Here is a 23,722-nt window from a genome sequence, read left to right as displayed (position 1 = left end):
CTGACGAGAATGCGTGATAATTAGGCCTACACTTCGAGCTGACAATCCCAGGGGCGGAGGTGTGTGTGTGTGTGTGTGTGTGTGTGTGTGTGTGTGTGTGTGTGTGTGTGTGTGTGTGTGTGTGTGTGTGTGCGTGTGTGTGTGGTGTGTGGTGTGTGGTGTGTGGTGTGTGTTGTGTGTGTGTGTGTGTGTGTGAGGAGGGGTGGGAGTACAAAACCCGGGAACAGCCGCACAACTGAGCAGCATACGCGCGAGAAGAACGTCGCGAGCCAGGCGCGCACTGTCAACCAGCCGCAGTCGGATATATTCATTGATAAAAAGAAAACGGATTATGAGGATTTGTGAAGAAGTCATCAAGTAGCAGTGTTAATAAACGTCAGGATTAGTGCGGATTTCATCCCGGGTTTCCACAACAATGCTAGACCGGCGACGGAGAGCCTCCCTGGCTCTTACCTTGAACTTCCTCGCCCTGTTCCTCGCGATGTGCGCGCTCACCACCAGCTACTGGTGCGAGGGCACGCGGAAGGTGGTGAAGCCGTTCTGCACGGGACCCATCACGACCAGACAGTCGTTTTGCATCAGGTTTAACAGTTCTAACCTCAATGACACCCGCTTGGTCCAGTACATCTGGGAAACGGGCGAGGACAAGTACCTGATGAGGAAGTTTCACACGGGCATCTGGTTCTCGTGCGAGCAGAACGTCAACATGACGGGTAAGTTTTTTTCCCGCGCTTGGGGACGAGAATAACTTCCAAAGCGTAAATTCTCTTCGTTTTTTTTTAGATAAAAATGTTGCTAAAAGTACACTGTTATGTATCATATTTTGTTTATTTCTAGAAACTGCAGGCTATGTGTGTATGCAAGTTAAGTCTAAACGACTAAGATCGACTGAAATGGCAATTCATGATCCGCATTGCATCAATAGTGCTTTATTTTATTTAAAAAACCTACTCCAAGCAAGCTGGGAGCTGGGACATTAATATCTGTTACTGGACGTTACTACAATTCTGTCAAGTTATTGGCAGACCCGGTGGATAGACAACTATAAATGCTGGTTGAACCGTTTTTTCCTCCTCTTTCTGACATTTGACAAATCCCCAGATATGGTCATGTCTTTTTTACTTCTTTGCTTTCAGGTAGATTTTTGAATTTTGTATCAGACATGTGTATGTTTTCGGTTTATTGTTATGGACATTTCTGAAAAAAGAATGTCCCCAGCAGCTAAGTTTGACATGTGTTCTCCATTTTTTCAGGTGAAAACTGCAGAAGTTTCTTGTATGTGGCGCCTTCAAATGAAAGAGGTCAGTTAATAAACCCAAACCAGCCGTTACCGTGTGGTAAATCTAGCCAATACAAGAACTGACCTATCAGAGTTAATGTGGATATTTAGACGCTAACATTAATTCACTGCACATTAATGTAACATGTGAGTGTAATCATAATAATGCTGATGATGGCTTCATACAACTGAGTGAAGGTATCCATGCAATTCATAAAAACAAAGAAATGTAAAACGGCCAAAGTCATTGTGTCTAAATACACAATTTGAGCCAATACAACCTAAATCAGCAGTCTCATTGGTTTCACCAGATATATCATATCAATTATCAATTGGATTCAGATTACAATATCGTCCTCCGTAGCTCTGTGAAAAGGTTGTTCTGGCAGTGGTACACGCATAGCAACCAACAACCATAAATCATGCACTATTCCATACATACTCATCCGGTGTGTAAGTGACAGTGGGTCCGTTGTGTAGTCGTATCTCTCTAACGTGTCCGTTGCACACGGGCTACTTGAGGTGTACTTTAGATGTTCATTTACGACGCGAGTCGGAAAACTAGATTGACTCGGTTACACTGATTGCGTGTGCAATCCATTCTCCTTTTATGGTCGTCATTTGAACACAAGCTCCATGCCTCCCGGTACAAGCAGGCAAAAGGTTTCATGGACATCGTGACGTTCTTCATGTGTAGGAGAACGGGTATGTTATCTGATACGCAGTGAGGAAAAATCTGACCAGGGTTCATGAAGACCTCTGTCCTTCACATCAGGACATGGATGGATTAGGCATTAGGCATGGCGTGTCCGCCATGCCTAATGCCTAATCCATCCATCCGTCAATCAATACACAATACGAGTTGGAAATGTGACCAATAAATATCCAGTTTAACCCGGATAAGTGGACCCAGACACCGGCGTAGGTTCCACGTGCGGAGGAAGGTCACCTCGGCCTCATCGATCAACCCGGACAACAAAATAAAAATGAATACTGGGTTTAAGTGCCTCAGGACCCTGGGAGGCGGGACAGATGTCTAGAGCCATTTCAATTATTAAGAAAACCATCGATGACGACATTTGACGGTTGAAAACGCCTCGGCCACGGGGACATAAATCACAAGGCGACGACATGTGAAGAATGGGGCGGATGGCTTCCCGGTTTCCACAACACACAATGTGACCAGTCAGCACTTTTCAACAGCCACTTTTTATAGCCAATCCCAACTAAGGCTCAATGTGTGAAAATGAAATGCTTGTGTCTCACTATGAAGCATAGTTGTGGCACAAGAACCCCACCCCTGCCTGTGTTATTCCCGTGTGACCAGAGGGTCGGACATCAACAACATAGCCCTGAATTAATCAAGATGGAGGCACGTGGATCAATTCAGGCGAAAGCCAATCCAGCCCTTTTTGATTACAAACCAAATTGTTGTTGCCTCCAAACCGCTGTCTCCTCCAGTCCCCGTACTGTTCCTCCAAACACTTATTGAACACAAACCCTGTTAAACAAACAGCCTCCACATCCATTTCACTCAATGATTAGCTACAATGTTAAAGTGGGAAGCTGCAGTGAAGGTTTTTTTTCAAACTCTGTGCATTTTTAATAATAAGTGAATCAAGAGATGCTTTGTCGATCACATGTCATTCAGTGCACACCGTGGATGACACGTTATCCTGTGAAGGTCAACACTAGGACGTTCAGTTGGAGAGACCTGACATGGTATGACACCTCATTGCAGCACAGTGACCGAGGTGTGTCCTAGTTGATGTCAACACGTACACAGAGGAGACAGATTTCCCCCCCGGTGGCGATTGAGTTCTTGTTTAGCGATGCTCATCGCGTTGTGTCTGGACGATGCTGTGTCACTGATACCGCTACAGCAGACAGACTGTAGGCAAGCCTACAGCTGTAGGTCAGCCTACTGCTTTAGCCTTGCCTAAAGCTGTAGGAGTATGAAAGGATATGCCTTGCGGGTTATTGCACACAAACATGCTATCTCTCTCTTTCCATGCACACAGACACACCCACACACACACACACACACACACACACACACACACACACACACACACGCTCTCCCTCTGACACAAACACACACACTCTCTCCCTCCGACACACACATAAACACACATGTACACATGTGACGTGATTATCCATCATATCCAATTGTCCGAGGCTTCATTGACCAGCCAGTGTGTGTGTGTCTGCGTGTGCGTGCGTGTCGGTGTGTGTGTTTGCGTGTGTAGGTGTAGGGGTACATGTTTGTGTGTGAATGTATGTGTGAGTGTGTGTGTTTTTGTGTGTCTTTGTGTGCGTGCATGTTTGTGACCAGGCTTGGGAGGTATTAGAGAGTGACAGGTGTGAAAGGAGGTCTGTCCCTCTATTCTACGCTCCAGTTATCTGCATCTTTATTCTCCCTCATTGGTCGGTGATTATTACATCCCATAGTACGGCTCTAATCCTGTGTGTCAAACAAGGGAGAATAACCAAACATGTTGAAGGAAATTTACTAAATTACTTTGAGTTCCTACTTTGAGTTCGTAATTGACTTCTAACGATGTTATTTAGGGTTACCAAGGTGTGCATAAAGCATCAAAACATGATGTCCAAGGAAATCCATCGCAATCTCACGTCATTTCAGTTTATGGATTTCCTTATTTACCTTCAATCTGATTGAATGGGTGGGGTCTCTTTCACTGCTGGCTACATACCCAAGCAAGTGACCAATAACCAGTTACTCATGTAGACAAGCCAGGCCACTCACATTACAGCAATGGTGCCTGTTGACTGTGCCTCAGACTTTGAGGAAGTACGGACTGCTCAAAACAACCAGTGGGGGAGGGGAGAGCACACCACGCCATCCTGAGAGGACTAGCTGACTTTGAGAGGATTCTTTCTTTTTTCAGGGATCAATAAAGTTGTTATCTATTTCTATATACTATTGGACATTTCCTGACAACATATTAAGTATACGCGTCGTGGATACATCATTCATCAATGTGTTATGGTTATTTCACGTTTTCACATCTTGTCGTCATAAATTGAAATTTATATGTTCTCTTTCTCTGTCGTTCATACTGTCAAGTCCCTTAAAGACAAGGTTTTTATTTTTATTTCCCTACCATTTTCACATGTGTTATAAATGTTGAAGGATTTGCTCCAACGTGTTTATATTTCAACATATAAATACATGATTTCATCCGCTAGATGATATTTGTATTAAGAGAAGTATCAGTCGTCAAGTCATATTATGTCAGGCAGATATCCTTCTGACGATGTAATTACTACCTAAAGCGCCCTTGGATAGTTTGGATTATATAGGTGTCGGTGTCATCTTTTGGAACCTCTGTAGCTGGTGTTTCAATGTGTGTGTGTGAGTGTGTGTGTGTGTGTGTGTGTGTGTGTGTGTGTGTGTGTGTGTGTGTGTGTGTGTGTGTGTGTGTGTGTGTGTGTGTGTGTGTGTGTGTGTGTGTGTGTGTGTCTACGTCTACTCAAGGTGCTCTGTGTCTCAGCCGGTGATGTATCATCTCTGTCTCGCTGACAGAGAAGGTTAATGATATGGGTGAGCGGGTCACCAGGCCAGCTTTCTCAACACACACACACACGTCTTACACACACCTAACACACACGCAAACACACATCCTACACACCCACACACACACCTACATTCCCTTTGGTATCTCTGTCCTTACTTCCCATTCCTCCCCTCCCCTGGTCATATTTTTTTTTAAATCAATTTCACCTCTCTCCCTCTCACATCTGTCCCCCTCCTCATCCACTCCACACTCCTCCATCTGCCTTCCTCCACCCTCTCCACCCCCTCCTCCTCGCTCCAGCTTCTCATCCTCCACCTCCCCCTCTCCCCTCTCCAAACCCTGCTCCTCCTCCTTCCCCCTTCTCCACCCCCTCCTCCTCGCTCCAGCTTCTCATCCTCCACCTCCCCCTCTCCCCTCTCCAAACCCTGCTCCTCCTCCTTCCCCCTTCTCCACCCCCTCCTCCATTCCCACGGGTCCACCTTCACCCTCCTCCTCCTCCCTCCCCCTCTCCCTTCTCCAACCCCCCCTCCTCCTCCTCCTCCTCCTCCTTTTTCCCTCTCCTCCTCCTCCTCCTCTTTCCCGCTAATTACTTCTCCTCCCTAATCGGTTCTGCCAATTGTTCTTCCAATGTTATCCTCCCTCTCTAGGCGTGCTCTGGCTGTGTATTGTGGCCGAGTGCCTGTATATTCTCCTGCTGGCCACCGGGGGAATCCTAATGTCCATCGAAGTGTGTCAGATTGGAAATGTCATCGATGGTCTCAAGCTGAACGCCTTCGCCGCCATCTTCACCGTTCTGTCAGGTAAAGATCGTGCTCCTGGGGCACTCCCCTGATTTTGATGAAGGTGATGATGATGTTGGTGTTATTGGTGATGGTGGTGATGGGGATGATGATGATGATGATGTTGACCTTGAGGATGATGATGAGGGTTGTTATGATGATGACCAGCATTGCTTATTTCCTGCTACTATTATTGTTTAAAAAACCTCCAAACAGTAATTAACTGCTTTAATCTATAAAGAAAACGGTGTTGTGTTGATTCACGTTTATTTTTTCTTATTACTTTGAATAAGTTGACCGTATTTTTACTGCCAAGAAAGGCAAACTAAATTGGTCAACACATTATCACAGATACAATGGAAATTGTACCAAAAAATAATTTCAGGTTTCAAGTTAGTTACAGGGAAAAACAACATTCACAGAATAACACACAATCAATAACACATTCTGCAATGCTTCAAATGAAACTATAATTAGAGTGTGTCATTCTTACACTGTTAATGCATCACCTTTTATTCATGTACTCCGTGGTATCAGCACACTTCACATGCCGGTCCAACAGTACTCCGTCCTTCTTTTGTTAACAGAGGACTTAGTAGTGACCTTCTTTTTAATCCACTCTGTGAAAACGATCCGTGGCGGTGATTCAATAGCAGTGGAGGCTTCTCCATTGAGGAGAGGGAGGAAGATCCTCCCTAAAATTGTTGAGAATAAAAAATGTAGATTGCCCCGACTATTGTAATGAATTAATGCCCTTAAATATGACTACTTTATTGCCTTTGAATATATAATGTTTGTTTCCCTAGGTAAAGGGACATTAGCACCCCCTATCGCCTATTGACAATTACTTCAGGGAGGAACGTCCTCCCTTCGCCGCCGTCCACTCCCATTCATTTTCTCGAAAGTACTGGCGGCCGGTGGATAACATGGGTTTCAATGGGAGAGAGGAGGAAAATCCTCCTCTGAGTGGGTGGGACCTTAAGGAGTCTGATTCGCGCAAAAATCTATCCGTCTGCGCTATGAACCAATAAGCAGGATCCCTGGATGTTGAGCAGTGTTGCCAGATTGGTCCGATTTCCCACCCAATTGGGCTACTTTTAACCATGTTAGGCTGGAAAAATTATCATTGGGCGGGAAATCTGCCCAATCTGGCAACGCTGTCGATAACAAACCCGGTCTGCATTGCCGCGGTGCTCAGTCTGAGAGACGCAGAGCAAGTGAAATCTGCGATAACGAGATCCTAAATGCACAATGGAAACATTGGAAACGGAGGACATTGTTAACGTCTTATTACAAAAACCATTCCATTCATTCAGAAAGAGGTAGACCACTTCCCAAAATCAAGGTCATCAGAAATAATGGCAACGTCAGTGTTGTGAGTGCTACATGGTTTGCTAGGTACGCATGACTTACTGGTAGCATTACAAGCAATTGTAACTGAAAATAAACATAGCTAAATAACTTCAGTCAGTGAGGGCAAAAATAGGCCCAATAATAGGCCCAGATTTTTTTATTTACTTTTACAAATCAATAGTAGGCCTGATTTGACTAATATGCTTTGCATCCTTTCCTTCTCAAATTACAGTGATGCCACTGGTGGCTTTGTATACATTTTGTTCACATAACTCCCTCCCTGCTATTTTGTAGTTCACCAAAACACCCTGAAACAACTTGAGTCTCACATTATTATGCCACCATACACCAACAGTGCAAGCAGGCCAATGGCAACCAAGCGCGCAGTCCTTCCTCCCTCACTTTAAAAACCACCAGCCGCCACTGTTCAATAGTGAGAGCTAGTCTCCATAGCAAAGAATAGGGCGTTTTAGTTTTTACACTTTTTTGTTGTCTCAGAAAATTACATTAAAGCTTAAGTAAAACCCCAAATCACGTTTTCACTTATAGCCCCGTTCAGTGTTATTACATTTATTTAATTTCAGACTTATTTTTCACACAGTTAAACGGGGGTGTATTTCAGCAAAATTCAGGAAAACTGCTACGTCGGGCCAAGAACGACTTCTCTCAGAGGGGTCATTTTCTATTAGCTCTGCTCCCTCGCTCGGCCAAGTGTGACGCGTCCTGATAACTTGCTCCAACGCGTACCTGTTTCCATGGAACCCAATGTGTTGGCGTTCTCTACTACCCTCACAACTTTTGTGTTGCCTCAACAGATTTTGGAATCTTCTGGAAGTTCTGCTTGAACAGGGGTTTACCAACGCTTTAATAATTAATTTTTTAAGGTATACTGTTGAAAAAAGTTTCTAGCTAGCTCAGCTTTGCCCATAAAATAGTGGAAATTAAGTCAGGCATTATTGTTGGATGTATTTTTACGAGGCTGAATTGATTACTAATGGTTGTCCGTCCTCCCCTGACTGTAACAAGCCCCAGAGGACCTGTTAGAAGACACCCGAGCAAGCTTTATTAAAGCCCTTAAACACAGGGTGAGAGTGAAGACAGTTCAGGACGGGCCAACAGAGTAGGGGAAGAGGAACAGACGCTGGAGGGGTTTGGCTCTCTGGTACTAAACATGCTTTGTTGTTCAGCATACATTCACACTGTGCTGATACAATTAACTGTTTAATTAAAAATAAGCAATTTCCCTTTCACTGAGCCCCAAATGTATACCAGAAGTTTCCACACTTTGGGGTTTGAGTGAGGCTTGAGGGAACCGGCCTAGATAATATTATTATGTGTGTATGTATATATTATACAATGTTATGTTCTCACATTAATTCTAGTTTTTAAAACAAAAATACCTGAACGAGATATGGAATGAAGGTAAAATAGCTTTTAATGTGGGATAGAGTAGAATTGAGTAGTAAAATTCAGAATAAATTGTATGTGTGAATTATTGCATGTGACAATCAAATATAATAATTTGTTTGCATTGCTGCGGACAAAACAGACTTTAACAAGAAGTAATATAACTTCCCATAATCAAGAAACAATAAGGGGGCAAAGAAACAGGCAGGCACTGTTTATGAAAGCGTTGTAAGATCGCAATGAAAAGAGATGTTTTCTCTGTCCAAGCCAGCACCGGCACTGTTGTAAAAGAGTTGACGCAACCATTGTCAAACCCACCTCCAGAGGAGCCTAATGTCCCATTCAGTCTTGTTGGACTAGCAAAAGGTTTGCGCCATCCTCAAGTCACTTCGAGCTGAGATGTCACCGGTCGTCAAACCAACCCAATACAATATTTTGCCCCACTGTGCCTTCTTTCATTTTTATGATTCATACACCTTGCACTTCAATGATTCAATATCAAATCGGGAAAGCACATTCGCTTTTTTTTTTTACATTCAAACTAGAAAAGATCTCCCTGGTGTAAACCTCTCCGTAGAGGCTGTTTCGACGAAATAGAACGAGCGCAGAGCAGTGATGTTCCTGGATGTTCCCGGAGCAGACCGGGCTGAAGGGAACATTATGAATGTTCGCATGGAGGAACACGTAAGGCTGTCGGATCCGGGATTTTGACACGCTCTCCGTGACCGAGGGCTGCCTCCATTTGCATAATGCTATGATAATTCTGAGGTGGGGATGCCTTACAGAACCGACCAGGGCCGGTCTGAGGAATAAGAAGTGGGATCTTGAGTGGTAATCCCATTGTTAGGAAAACCCTGCTTTCATTCCTGCAAGGTGTGGTGGGTACCTGGTGTTTGATTCTTCTGAGTGGTTGAGTATTCCAATTTAGGCCATTTAACACAACAGTAGCAAGTAGTGGGAAGGGAGGCTGATGGGTGATGGGGGGCGGGGGGGGGGGGGGGGAGAGACAGGGATGATTAGAAATAAACTGGAATGGAAAGAACTAGGCGAGAGTTATGGAAGAGCTATTCCTCAATAGAAAGCAGAGACACAGTCAGTATGAAGCAGGAAAGATTAAAGAGCTGAGGCATCTTGAAGATGAGGAGGGCAGGGGGATCGGGAACACAGAGCAGCTCCTCTGGTCCCAGCTGGTAGGAGAGGCATGCACTGCAATCTTTTTCGATGTTACACAGTGAACTAGACATGTCTGCTACACAGGGAACTATACATGTCTGCTACACAGCGAACTATACATGTCTGCTACACAGTGAACTAGACATGTGTGACACAGTGAACTAAACAATCGGTCTGTTACATAGTGAACTAACCAATATTACTGTCACACATTGACCTAAACAATCTGTCTGTCACACAGTGAACTAAACAATCTGTCCGTCACACACTGTAAAAAATAATCTGTCTGTCACACAGTGAACTAAACAATCTGTCACACAGTGTATACAATACTCTTTCTGTCACAAGGTGAACTAAACAATCTGTACGTTACACAGTGAACTAAACAATCTGTATTTTACACAGTGAACTAAACAATTGTTTCTGTAGCACACCCATGCACACTCTGTCTTCTCCTTTCTCTCTGCATACCTTGTTCTCCCGATCTCTCACGCTCTACCTCTCTCTTCATCTCTCTCCCGACATAATGTCTCGCTCAGACAGAACTAGCTGAAGGGTAAAGGTTGAGGGAGGAGTGAGTCACTATGTAACACAATCAGGGGACATCATGTATCAGGGGACATCTTGTTTCTGACGGTGTTCACAAATGTCAGCATGTCAGTCCTTTTCAAATCTCCCAGAATGCAGCTGAGTATGGGGTCAAACAGCGCACTGTGTTTCTCCTCATCATTTGCAGAACTTTTTTTTTTAACAATTATTGGAGATTGTAGATACTAATGATTTAACTGATACCACCATGTGCTGCACTATGGTTTTTCTATTTTACGTTGTGTTTTATCGAGGTCGTAACTTACGTTACTGCTGCCATGCTCTTGAAAATGAGACGTAGAACCTCAAGGGGTTAACCAGGGACAGGTAGTCCCTTGGTTAAATGAATTGTTAGTTTTTTCCCTAATTTCATCCGCCATGATGGGGGTTCAATGAAACTATGAAATTCTTAATGGGAAGCCCTAATTGGTTTCCTATGAGCTGCCAACCGCCAGCGTTGCCCTAATCCACAGGAACCATCCGAACTGAACAAGGAGGGTTATCACATGATCACTCAATGTTCTTCAGTAGCTGCCTTGGTTCCCACGCCGACCTCTAATCTGTACACATAGATAGCTCTGTTTCCACCATCGTCTCTCCGGTAGCTGCCTCTGTCCCAGCTCTTCCCACACAGATAAGACGACCCTTTCACCAGCTCAGGCTAACCGCTACTGCTTCTGTACTGCCGAGCGCAGCCCGTAGATAAATCTGGCTGCTCGATAAGGACGTCCGGGCTCACATGCAGACGAAGAGGAGATTGTGTGTGTGTGTGTGTGTGTGTGTGTGGGTGTGTGGGTGTGTGCGTGCGTGTGTGCGTGTGTGCGTGTTATCATGAAGGATGGTCTGTCCTACAAATAGCTTAAGTTACCAAGGCAGCCTTGACCCTAAAAACGAATAGCCCCGCTATTTTGACCCGCTCTTGTGCGTTAGCTATTATCAATTCATAGGTGACAAATACAGGGAAACGTTTAATTAAAGAAGGAAATAAAGATTTTTTACATGACATGAAATCGAAATACAAGGTATTATTGCCTTTCTTATTAAATACTTAATATACTCTCTGAATTTCTATAAAAATATTACATAGCAGTGGTCTCTCTTTCAAAGGCTGAACTTCAGTGGATTCTGATAACCCATTACAATTGTAGCTTTTTTTTTACTTCCATAATGTTACTCAGCAGTTATTTTCTCACACTGTGAGAAGGTTGTTGAATGTCAGGGACAACAAGAGCAGAATTTCTCAAGCTAACGTCTAAGACAAGGTACATCGATTTCAATGGGCTCCTCATTACCAATGTAAGAAAACCAGGAGTATTTTGGCGTTGTCGAATGCGGCACTGACGGATTTATAATTAGCTTATATTATTAAGGATTATTTTTTTCCAAGACCAACCATTTTTTATTTTACTCCCAATAAATGTGAGGTTGCAAAGGAAAAGCATACTTCGGAAGGCCAACACTTTAGAACCAAAATAGAATCAAGGGTTGTTGGTTTTTAATCTAGGGCCCTGATAGATGGGCATGGATCTTCTCTACTAAGAACTGAGGAAAATGAGTTAGCGTTATTTTTTAAATCAGAAGAAGGTAGTGCGCCACCGCCACCCAGTGGTCAGATTTGGGACTGCATGTGTATTCACCACGAGCTTCTATTTGCTTTGTTAGGTCTGCTAGGCATGGTGGCCCACATGATGTATACCACAGCCTTTCAGCTCACGGTCAGCCTGGGCCCGGAGGACTGGAAACCACAGACATGGGACTACAGCTGGTCATACATGTAGGTGACCCATAACCTCAAAACATCTTCCTGGTGTGTTCCTTCTGACACATGACATCATTCAAGTACATGATTCTCTTTTGATGAAAAATGCTTTTACGTTGGTACGTATGTGGTACCCTGTATTGGAAGATATTATAACATTTTGTAAGTGTTGTAAATATGGTGATTTTCTATTTTCTGCAACAAGGGATACAATGCTGTGAATTGTTTGTGTATTTAATTGAAAATGGTGTGTAGGACATAGCATCTCAGAAGTGTATTCATAAATTCGAGAATCATTCAACTAATGAATGGAAACTCAAATCCAAACAACAGCAGGAATGATTTTTTAATTAAAAACATTATTGACAAGGGACAGCTCTGCTCCTCTCTCTCTCTCTCTCTCTCTCTCTCTCTCTCTCTCTCTCTCTCTCTCTCTCTCTCTCTCTCTCTCTCTCTCTCTCTCTCTCTCTCTCTTTCCTACCAGACTACTCCTCGGTGCATCTGAATCAGCTGCTGGATCATCACGCTCTCTTCTTGCTCTCTCTGAGAGATGCTGTGCAGTTATATATTTATTTAGAATTGCGTTCCTTGATATTTGTTGTATTTGGGTTCATTTGGTTGTATTTATGAGTTCTCTCTCCCTCTCCCTCTCTCTCTCATCTCTCCCTCTCTCTCATCTTTCTCTCTCTCTCCCTCTCATCTCTCTCTCTCTCTCACATCTCTCCCTCTCTCTCATCTTTCTCTAATCTTTTACCTCTCTCTCTCTCTCTCTCTCTCTCTCTCTCTCTCTCTCTCTCTCTCTCTCTCTCTCTCTCTCTCTCTCTCTCTCTCTCTCTCTCTCTCTCTCTCTCTCCCTCTCTCTCTCATCTCTCTCCCCGTCCCCCTTCCTCCCCCCGCCCTCCCCCTCCAGCCTGGCGTGGAGCTCCTTCACCGCCTGCATGGCCTCCTCCGTCACCACCATCAACCGCTACACCAAGACCATCCTGGAGTTCAAGCACAAGCGGCGCAACATCGAGAAGAACCTGAAGATCAAGCAGCGGCTGCTGGAGCTGGACTCCCCCGAGCAGGTGTGGGACATGTACATCAGCTCCGTGCCCAGCACGGCCCAGGAGCTGCTGGACCTGTCCTCCTCCTCCACCGCCAACGGGGGCCGCAAGCTGTCCGGAGCCTCCGTCTTCCTGGACCTCAACGACCTGCCCCCCCACGACCGCCACGGGGAGGAGTACTGCTGAAGGGCTCGGAGAACACCGGAGCTGTGTGGGGTGGTGTGTATGTGGGGGGGGGGGGGGGGTGTGTGTGTGTGTGTGTGTGTGTGTGTGTGTTAGAGAGAAAGTGTGTTCGAGAGAGTGTGTGTATGTGTATGTGTAATGGCATTTATTTTTGGGCAATGTTATAGACTTGTGTTGCACACACAAACACACACACACACACACACACACACAGTAAGGTATACAGACAACCACACACACTGTCAGAACCGATGAAGCTGTTCCCTGAGTTGTTGTGGCCGTGTCACAACGGCTGACCTTTGACCTTCACCTTAATGGCTTCGCCCACTGTGGGAAAGAAATGTACGGAAAGAAGTACAGTGGTCTAGCATTGTATTGATCGAACTCCATTTACTATAATTCAATGCCAGACGTAGGGGGCCAAAGACGAGTTGAGGAACAGTGAACTACCCCTCCCCCCCACACCCACACAGACACACGTATACGCACGCATATACACACTCACACATACAAACTCACACACACACACACATACAAACTCACATACACACACACACTCACATACACAGACTCACACTAACAAACACACACACTTTCACATACACAGACCCACACACACACTCAAACGCTCACACACAAACACACTCACACACAGACACACCCACAAACATACACACACAAACACACTCACACACAGACACACCCATAAACATACACACACAAACACACTCACACATACAAACTCACATACAAACACTCACACTAACACACACACACACGCACACACACTTTCACATACACAGACCCACACACACACAAACACACTCACACACACAAACACACTCACACACATACAAACACACACACACACACACACACACACACACACACATACAAACTCCCATACAAACGCACACATGCACAAACCTGCCCAGGTCCTTTCTGTGGAGGGGACTGATCGCCAAGCCAACGTTACTCTCCACCTGAGGAACACACAGCAGAGCCCAACTCACTACCACTACCACGACCACTACCACTAATACTAACACTACCGCTACCACTACCACTGTCACTACCACTACCACTGTCACCGTCACTGTCTCTGTCAGTATGACTCCAGCAGCCTGTTCAGTCACCAACACGTAGAAGCTGACGGGTTGCCTTCATCAAAGAGAATGGACAATGTGGTCAGCTGGGTCCGGTAGCTTCCCCGGGTTTGGCGAGTCTGCATCCTTCCCTCCTGTATTCCAACATGTTCAAGGTTTTCTTTGAAAACGCTGACATGGTTAAAGCTGCTGTCAGCAACTTCTGCTGCCCTCCACTGAAGGTTAAGTTTTGATTGTAGTTTTGTGGTTGTCCTGCCTCCCGGCTCTGTAGCAATGACCAACAAATACATGACGACCATGCGACCAAATCAATGTACAAATGAATCAACGAAATATAGAGCGAGGAAAAATAGCAAAATAAAATATATTGCAGCTTTAAGAACCCAGTTGTTAGGACAGACGGTTCCTCTGTAACCCTTGGTTTAACACTGAGCCGTAGCGCAACACGTTAGGCACTGCTGCCTCACTGCACCGGGCAGGCTAATGGCTATCGGCCTCCTTGCTACCACATAAGGTAGCTCAATCCACTCCCTGACTAGTGTTGCGTTGCCTGTTGTAGTTGAAAATCTATTAGTGGCCAGCTATTGTGCTCCTTTTTCTAATTATTTGAAGAGTTCCTCATAAGCAGATTTAAGAAGAAAGAGTTTATTCATGATTGTGTACATGGACTTTTTGGGCTGACGGGAGGTGAATGCAGATTGTACAGCCAGTGTACAGTCCTATGAAAGGAGCCGCGGGAAGGGAGCTGTGCTGAGTGCCTTTGATTAAAGCGTGATCGAAACACCATCATCTGACCTCACTACATTTCTAATGAGGGAAAATCCCCTTTTTATTAGCACCATTATTAAAGCCCTGTTAGGAAGGAAACATGACCTGATTTGATGTATATATGCTCTATCGTAGATAGTATATATCTGTGCCAAGCTGCCGGAAAACCCCCAGTGGATTTTCTGCTGTCTCCTTGTCTTTGAAGGGAGTAAAATACATCGGATGTTTTTAGTTTTTAGGATTTTTTTGATTGTTTTTACTAGATGACAGGCCGACTACTACTTAATCAGGGCCCTTTCTTAGAGACGCCAACCAAATAGTTGGGCTTCTTTGAACATTGAATTGTATTAGGGCAGAGAATTCTAGAAAAACATATCGAGTAACAAGAGACTGCAGTTGTTGTTATTGGTATTGACTTAAAGTGCATTTGAAAAAATATCTATTGTATAATATTGTGTATTAATGAATGTATGTATTTATTTACTTATTTATTCCTTAATCCGAAAGAAGAATGTGAAGTAGAGCCCGTTCAGAATTGAGTATATTAAGTGATCTACTTTTGTTTTTGATATCTTTTTGATTTGCTGGAGCATGGGTTTCAGAATTATGTCATGACCGTGTTTTAGATTGTCATATTTTTTAGTCGTGCTCTTTTGTTACTGTGTTTTTTGCAACCTTAAAAAATTGATATGGATGAAAACTGTGTATTTGTATGGGAAAAATTGTTAATGGGAAATTAGGGGATAACTCGACACAAAAAATGTTTTTATTTCAGTACTTTTAACGTTATTCGGCCTCGTCGGAAGAACATTTGCCACAAGAGGGCGCTCGCCTCTCACTTAAGCAGTAATGGCGCCCTCTAATATTAACCGTTGACGACCGTTGTCAATTAAACTCAAATGGACTTTTATATTGTTGTTTTTTGTTTGTGTCTCCATAATTAGTCTTAAGATACTTAATACATTTACGTCTTTGGGAGGGGGGGTCATACCCTGCGTATTTATCAGAGGATGTGTACACTTTTATCCCTTTTGAGTTAAGAATAATTTGTTAGAAGCGAATCGATGTGCACTTTTTACAAATCGATGTAAAACAAATTGAAAAATATATATATACCGGGTATATATTAGTAATATAGTAATAACCAAGTAAATATATTTAATGTAAAAATAAATCTAGGAATTGATTCACACAAATCTCTGCTAGAAAATAGTATTTTAATGTTTTCTTTTATGCTTTCAAACTAGTGCAAATACATGCAAACCCAAACAGCAGTCAGTCAGTTTCCTGAACACAGATACCATGAGGATCCATAGGCTACTAGGTAGACTCAGAGAAACATTTCACCTGCACAACGAGCTGGTCGGGGTGGGGGGGGGGGGGGGACCTCGTAAACGGCGTTTCTCGGGGGACAAGCGATCCACGCTGGTCATCTTTTGCAGAACTCCGACCCACATCTATTTTTCACGAAATACAAAACCACTCCGTCACATACCGTCGAGCTCCTCCAAAGATGTGTTCCGCGTGCCCTCAGCCTCTCCGCTGCCCCCCGGCATTAAACATTCATCCTCCCATCGCCCTGCCGTCTTGCCAGTGGTGGTCCAGCATTTTCCAGGAATCACAGCAGTGATGGTTGATACTCAATCTGCGCATTGATTGCCTATTGGTGTGTTTAACCATAACCTCGGAGACTGTTACAGGTATAACGGCAGGGCTGAAAAGTGATGTGATCAGTTTTCATTTCCTGTTAATCACTTTCTAGGATCCATACCTTGGCTCGGCCTTCTACGACCGCAGAGCTGTTTAGTGCAGACACAAAGACGATGATGTTACAAAGGTTGTAGTGGATGTTAAAGCTGCAGCTCTGTCATTCTTTTCCATTCACACACTATCCTGTCATGTCGAATCATACTTTTCGTTTCACTTGCAGTCCAACTTGTAGTCCCATCGTTTTCCCTGACCCCCGAGCTATTCTACACAGTATCACAGTATAAGTGCAGATATAAACACATCATTACATCCTCCTGCGGCAGTGGCAGGATGGAATGTCAGAGCAATGTCTGTTCTATGGCTGAACCCCTTCTCGGATACACTCTGGACCCCTCCTCAGAAACACACATTCTGAACCCCTCAGACACACACAACCTTGACCCCTCCTTAGACGCATGTCTCAAACCTCATGATTGATTGATAGAGGGCGGGAGGGGGGGGGAGAAAGAATAAAACACTACACTGGGAGGATCTGACCAACTCTTATAGGATGGGGTTGAACCCCAAAACGTCCACCCCCTCTCCCCCTCAAGTCCAGTTGGCTTCCATCCTCCACAGGGGGTACTGTTGGGGCTGTTCAGTCCACGGTGCCCCCACCGGCATCATTTCTGTCCTGAGGCCATCCAACCCTTTACCAATGAGACCATCCCCTCACAGGAGGAGCCGGCTCACTGCCAGCCAAAGTCCTGGCCCACCATGCGGTAGAAGCGCTGGTTGTGCGGCCGGTAGAAGTCCCGGAGCCGGCGGACCACGGCGGGGCGGATGGAGGCGTGCGTGCGGCCCTTGGTCTTGCCCAGACAGTGGGGCTTGCTGCTGCCCTCGGGCTTCTTCAGGCAGGGGAAGCCCTTGGTCTTGTTGAAGTAGAAGTGCTTGTCGGTCACGATGCGCTGGAGGCCCAGGAAGTCCTGCACCCGGGCCAGCTCGCCGGCCGGGTCGGAGATCAGCGTCTCCCCGCTGACCAGGTGGATCTGGTGCCGGGGGAACCAGGCCAGCCAGCGCTCCAGGTGCTGTGCGTACAGGCCGATCCACAGCGGGCTCCACTGGGAGTCGATCTGACCTGGGGGGGGGGGCGACAGAACCACCGTCAGGACCTGCCTATGTCTGTATCATAATGCGGCCTCCATACATACACCGGTAGGATGAACGCATGCTTCACAATGCAGGGTTCACCAATCAATATAGCATTACCACTCATTATACTGTTAAACTGTATAAAACCGTTCAATATATTGGGATTTTTCATCCATTCTAATACCAATGTTCCAATAATAATAATTTATATGAAATAACATAGGCATAGAATAGTACTGCGCTTTAAATTAGCATTCAAATCATCAAAGGGAGCGTGCTTATTTGATTATTGATGATACAGTACTGATCGGGACGTTGCTTATCAAAACACAGTGTCATGGCAAAGTGTGCTCCAACCTGTGGTGCGGTTCTTGAAGACGAGGCCTTCGAAGGGGGGGATGTTGGGGGTCTTGGAGATGATCTGGGTGTAGTCGGATATGGCCCGGGTCACGGGGTCGCGGACCACCACGATCAGCTTCACGCCCCGGGACATGGCGTGCACCCGCTCCGGTGCCTCGGCGCTGACGAAGTAGCGAGGCGTCTTCTCCATGACGATCTGTCCCTCCAGGGCCTTGGGCATCATGCTCCTGCAGGGCCGGAGGTGAGCCGTTGGATGATTAAACTCAGGCAGAGAACGTGGTGTAGCTACCGGCAGTAAGAGCACCGCCACAGTCAGGGAAGGTACGTGGTACGCAGGAAGGATGCATGAATGTGAGGCGTAGAGGAGCTTTTTAGAACAAACAATTAGATAAGAATACGTACTCCCCCCGGTCACACGGTCACAAAGGGGCACTATATCATCTTGGACTATAAAATTAAAAAGTTCAACAAAGTTTTGGTTCGTTCAAAGTAGTTAGCTATGTGGAATGTAAGTGTGTATCTGAGTGAGCGTGTGTGTGAGTGAGTTGGAGTGCGTGTGTGTGTGTGTGTGTGTGTGTGTGTGTGAAAGTATCTGTGTGTGTGTGTGTTTGTGTGTGTGTGTGTGTGTGTGTGTTTGTTTGTGTGTGTGTGTGTGTGTGTGAGAGAGAGGGAGAAAGGGGATCCATTTGTCCTCTAATGACCAGCCTCCAGGTATTTCTACATTGTCATTAGTAAACGTCTGCGGCGTACCTGCGGCTGAATTGATTGCAAAATCCCCCCGCAAACATAACATGGATAATTTGGGCACACACACACACACACACAAAGACCCCACACGGACACAGAAACCCAGACACGCATGCCAACAGGTACACAACAGAGGCCATTCAGTCACTGTCAGATGAGTCCAATAAACAGTAGACCTTCAATGTGGGAAATCTATAAAGGCCTACAGGGCTACAGACCACCAACACAAAGTGTGTGTGTGTGTGTGTGGGGGGGGGGGGGGGGGGGGGGGGGGTTATTGTCTCCAACATAAACAGATGAGTCATTAGTTAGATCTCTATTCTGCTCTATTATTCTCCATCACCACCACCCCCCCCCCCCACACACACACACACACACATACACACACACACACACACACACACACACACACACACACACACACACACAAACACTCTGCTGCTCCACCAGATGCCCAACAGACGGCCTTCATTCTGGGATGATTGTTCCTGCACCTCCCTGATGGAGCGGCTCAGCTTACACCTGCCAGCACACCTGAGTCACCATCTCACACACACACACACACACACACCGGACACACACACACACACAAGCAATAAGTTGAATGTATCTCTTCCTCGATATGCCAACATTGACTACTACTCCCTTAACTGAGACTCCACCCCCCCAAGTTGGCCCTAGTGGACAAAACAAACACAGTGACAACGAGTCTGACCGCGGTATTGGACCCTGCAGTCTCGTCATGATTCTGTCTTCTATCGCGACATGTCTGGGGGCTCTAGTAGCTCAGGCTGGAGCAGGTCGTCTGGCAACGGGATGGTTGCCAGTTTGAACCCCGGCTCCTCCTAGCCAAGTGTGGAAGAGTCCATGAGCAAGGCATTAAACCCAAACTGCTCCCGATGAGCTAGCTGTTCCCTTGCATGACGGACACCGGCGATGGTGAATGAATGTGTGCATGAATGGGTGATTGTGATGCACTAATTGTAAAGGGCTTTATTAATGCAGTCCATCCAGGGGACAAGACAAACAGAAAGACGAGACAGAACAGACGGACGTCCTGCTGAGAATGTCTTCGGGTGGAAAGCTCTGTTTCCTCTGCTAGCTGCAACATGAGCCCCCCGTCAATGCCCGTACATACACGCGCGCACACAATCCAATACACACACGCACACTGCTTCACGGACACGCACACGCAGACACAGTGATCTCATCTGATGTGTGAGCAGCACTTAGTCTCAGGACTTCCCTTAACGCTGATACCACCGCAGAAGAGACAGACTGTCTGTAACGTACACAGGCACACGGAAACGCACACACACACACACACACATACACACACACACACACACACAGTCACGCACACATACAGAGAGTCAGAACACACATGGTCACACACACATACACACACACACACGCACACACACACACACACACACACAATGTGTGTTACAAAATGAACAACCTAAGACACACTCACATTACAAGCCCATTACACACCTAAATTACAAAACGATCATAAATCTCTCGATCATCAAGTTCCGCCATTCACTGATGCACTTCTGGAATTCAATCTCCATTACACACACAGGCACACACACACAGACACACAGGTACACACACACACAATGTATCGGTGGGTAGAAATTCGACCTGGTTAGTGTGTGGTGCACTCTCATCTAATTGTGGGCTACTCCCTGGTGTTTCCTGGGGCGTTCAGTGACGGTACCTACAGAGAATAACCAGACCATGTTGTACATCATGGCTGCGTTAGGAGGTTAGCGGTGCGGTGGTGCTCCTGCCTAAGAGTCCTGCAGCGACACCTGAGCAACAACACTGGCTAATTAGCGCCTGAGAGAGCACTGTTAGCTGTAGAGAGGAGACAGCAGGTCAATACAGGATTAATATCGCAGACACGCAGCCATACCCTGCTTTAAAGTGGCTGTAGTACGTGTTCTCATCCGGCTTTAAGAAAAATGCAAGTCATATTTGGGCATTTACTTTTAGACTCTTAAAGCTACGGACGGCCATTGTTAAAGAGAGTTCTTTGTCATAATAATCAAATGCTCTGAGAGAAAGCATTGAACAATGCTGGATTTGTGGCTGTTGCAGGCCTTCAATAATGCATCCAATAATTTAATTTGGCCAAAACGTAATGACTGGCTGGCCTGCCTTTCTGTCTACCTGCTTGAGCTCACCACTCATTGTGCATGACCGGAGTCTTCCACCAGGCAGTGTAGCCCTACAGCTAAGGCTAGTGAGCTAGTTATGTGTTTTGGAGCAGTGACTTTGAAGAAAGGCCTGAGTTTTTTTGGCATTCTGGCTGGCTTTTCCAAATCACTACCCTTAGCTTTAAGAAATGCTTTTATTTCCAGGATTAATAAACTGTTGTGTCTTGCGTTGTCTCAATGTCAAATGATATTCATCATACTATATAGAATTTAATTATGAAAGGAACTCTTGTATCAACGTAACAACAGACATATATGTAAAGCTATATATATATTTATATATATATATATATATATATATATGCAAGGTAATTGGTGGTTTAGTAGAGCTCTGTCAGACTGCCAGGCCTCCTGTATTATGGGATGTCAGATCAAACATGTCGCGGATGAACACGGGGATTAGCATAAGCAAGCGAGCGAGTGTCTAAGCCTCTGCCTTAAGGAGCCACTTCTCCTGTAATCCCATTCCCCAACACCCCCCTGCGGCCCTCCCTCGTGGGTGAGCCGCCGCTGGGCCAGCCTCTAGTGGGATGGGGCATGATGGGTACGGTCCTGGTGGGTTGGGTCCTGGTGGGTTGGCTCCATGTTGGCTAGCTTCTGGTGGGTAAGATCCTGGTAGGTAAACCCTGGGGGATTAGCTGCTGGTGGGTTAGTCTTGGCGTCATAGTGGCTGGTTAGTAAGCCCTTGTGGGCTTGCTAGGGCCTGCCCCAGCCCCTCTGGTTATTGATCTCCAGAACAAGGCCCAGCATGGAACAATAAAAAAAAAGGTGGTTTTGCGCACATGTTTGCAAAATGCCGTTTCCCGTCTTATATGACATCATATATCACATCCTATAAATCGCCATGTATCCCATCCCATGAATCATCCTTTATCACATCCAAATAAATGTCCTATATTATACCAATTAAATACAATATCACATCACATCACATGGCACATCCTACAGAACATCCTAGACATCATATATCACATCCTATAAATTCATACATAACATAATTCACACGCTATATCACACAATTCACACAAACTCACACAAACACATTCAGAGATCATTCTAGATGCTCGACATCTCCTAACCTCTAACTTTTCCGTGATGCTGTGATTGAGGTGACACCCTTCAATAGAGACGGTGTTAAACTACGCTAACTCTTAGACTCAATGCTAAGCTATCTCTTGCCAGTGTGTTCCTAAACCCTTTCCCCTTCACCGGCTGTAGTGGGAGTTGATACATAGTTGGTGTAATTTCATTTGACGGACGCCTTTGTCCAAGACGACGTACAACATATTTGACAAAAATAAGTAAAATGATTGTAAAGCAGCTTTGATGAAGCATTATTGTAGGGTGATTGTGATGCCAAAGCAATCAAAGTAATTTTTGCCTGACTGCTGCCTTTTTTGTGCCGATCCTAAGACCCCCGACATTCAGCCCGTTGACAGTAATCCACAGTTGACTTTATATGTGGTCTTACTAAAAACTTGCAAGCAAGTAAATAAAAAATACAAAAATATAGACAAGCGTCTCAAGACATTAGATGTGTTTAGATCAGTAAAGTCTCTAGAAATAGGGCGCAGTTGGGTGAAGAGATGGGTCTTAACCATGGCTGACCTGTGCAGCTGTGTGGGGCTACGCGGGGCACATGATGAAGGGTCTTTGGCAGAGAGAGGGAGCCCCGTCGGTCTGAGCTGATGGAGGAACCCCAGACCTCAGCTGGCATGGGGGGGGCGTCAGGTGGAGTTTAAAGACCCCCACCCCTCTGGAGCCCCCTCAAATACCACGCTGTGTGGGCGCGTGTGTTGGGGTGTTTGGGCATGTTTGAGTGTGTGTGTGGGTGTGTGTGTGTGTGGGGGGAGGGGCTGTGTTTGGGAGTGTGTGTGTGGTGGGGGTAAGGGGGGTCTGTTTTTTAATGTGTGTGTATGTGCGTGAGTGTGTGTGCATATGTGTGTATGAGCATGCATGTGGGATTGAGTGTGTGTTTGTGTATTCGTGAGAGTGTGGGTATTTCTGAGTGTTTGTGCGCACACATGCGTGCGTATGTGTGTGCGTGTCAGTTAGTGCATGCATGTGTGTGTGTGTGTGTGTGTGTGTGTGTGTGTGTGTGTGTGTGTGTGTGTGTGTGTGCGTGCGTGCGTGTGCGTGCGTGCGTGCGTGCGTGCGTGCGTACGTGCGTGTGTGTGTGTGTGTGTGTGTGAGTGAGTGGAGGGGGGGGCCCATTGTGGTTTTGCTATGTCCACTTCCAGGAGACATCCATCATAGGGAGGCCCCCCTCCCCCCTCCCCTAAACCCAACAGCCCTCCCCACCGAGGGCCCCAGGAGAGGCCCTTAATGAGCGCTAGATGGACCCATCCGTCTGGGCCTGATGGAGATACGGTGCTGGGACGGGACGCACCACACCTGCACCCCACACACACACACACACACACACACACACACACACACACACACATAAACACACACACAAACAAACACACGCCCATACACACACTCAAAAACAGTAATATGCACACACTCTTACACTCTAATATGCACACACTCATGCGCACATGCTTGCACACTCACACACAAG

At 45.7% G+C, this 23,722-nt stretch overlaps 2 protein-coding genes across 2 annotated transcripts in view; one reads left to right on the top strand and one right to left on the bottom strand.

The window, feature by feature from the left end:
* The first annotated feature begins 222 nt into the window (after positions 1-222).
* On the top strand, positions 223-13,670 carry gsg1l2b (gsg1-like 2b). The gene is made up of 5 exons (XM_030340981.1): positions 223-713; positions 1,254-1,301; positions 5,466-5,618; positions 11,781-11,892; positions 12,788-13,670. The coding sequence occupies exons 1-5, from the start codon at positions 416-418 to the stop codon at positions 13,107-13,109; spliced, it is 933 nt and encodes a 310-aa protein (XP_030196841.1). The 5' UTR covers positions 223-415; the 3' UTR covers positions 13,110-13,670.
* Positions 13,671-16,183: 2,513 nt separating this feature from the next.
* hs3st3l (heparan sulfate (glucosamine) 3-O-sulfotransferase 3-like) overlaps positions 16,184-23,722 on the bottom strand; it is a 13,651-nt gene continuing 6,112 nt past the window's right edge. The window contains exons 2-3 of the mRNA XM_030341084.1: positions 18,179-18,408; positions 16,184-17,807 (exon numbers count right to left, since the gene is read on the bottom strand). Of these exons, the coding sequence (XP_030196944.1) occupies positions 17,419-17,807; positions 18,179-18,408 (619 nt within the window). The 3' untranslated portion in view covers positions 16,184-17,418. The remainder of the gene's footprint in view (positions 17,808-18,178; positions 18,409-23,722) is intronic.

This window comes from Gadus morhua, chromosome 18, assembly GCF_902167405.1.
Source record: "Gadus morhua chromosome 18, gadMor3.0, whole genome shotgun sequence".
Classification (NCBI taxonomy): domain Eukaryota; kingdom Metazoa; phylum Chordata; class Actinopteri; order Gadiformes; family Gadidae; genus Gadus; species Gadus morhua.
The sequence above is the reverse complement of the archived record's forward strand: the minus strand, read 5'-3'. Positions and strand labels throughout refer to the sequence as shown.

Excerpts from the sequence above, each read along its gene's own strand:
- gsg1l2b (XM_030340981.1), top strand. The coding sequence starts at position 416 with ATGCTAGACCGGCGACGGAGAGCCTCCCTGGCTCTTACCTTGAACTTC. Across the intron at positions 714-1,253 it reads GCAGAACGTCAACATGACGG|GTGAAAACTGCAGAAGTTTC; the intron begins GTAAGTTTTTTT and ends CCATTTTTTCAG. Across the intron at positions 1,302-5,465 it reads GGCGCCTTCAAATGAAAGAG|GCGTGCTCTGGCTGTGTATT; the intron begins GTCAGTTAATAA and ends CTCCCTCTCTAG.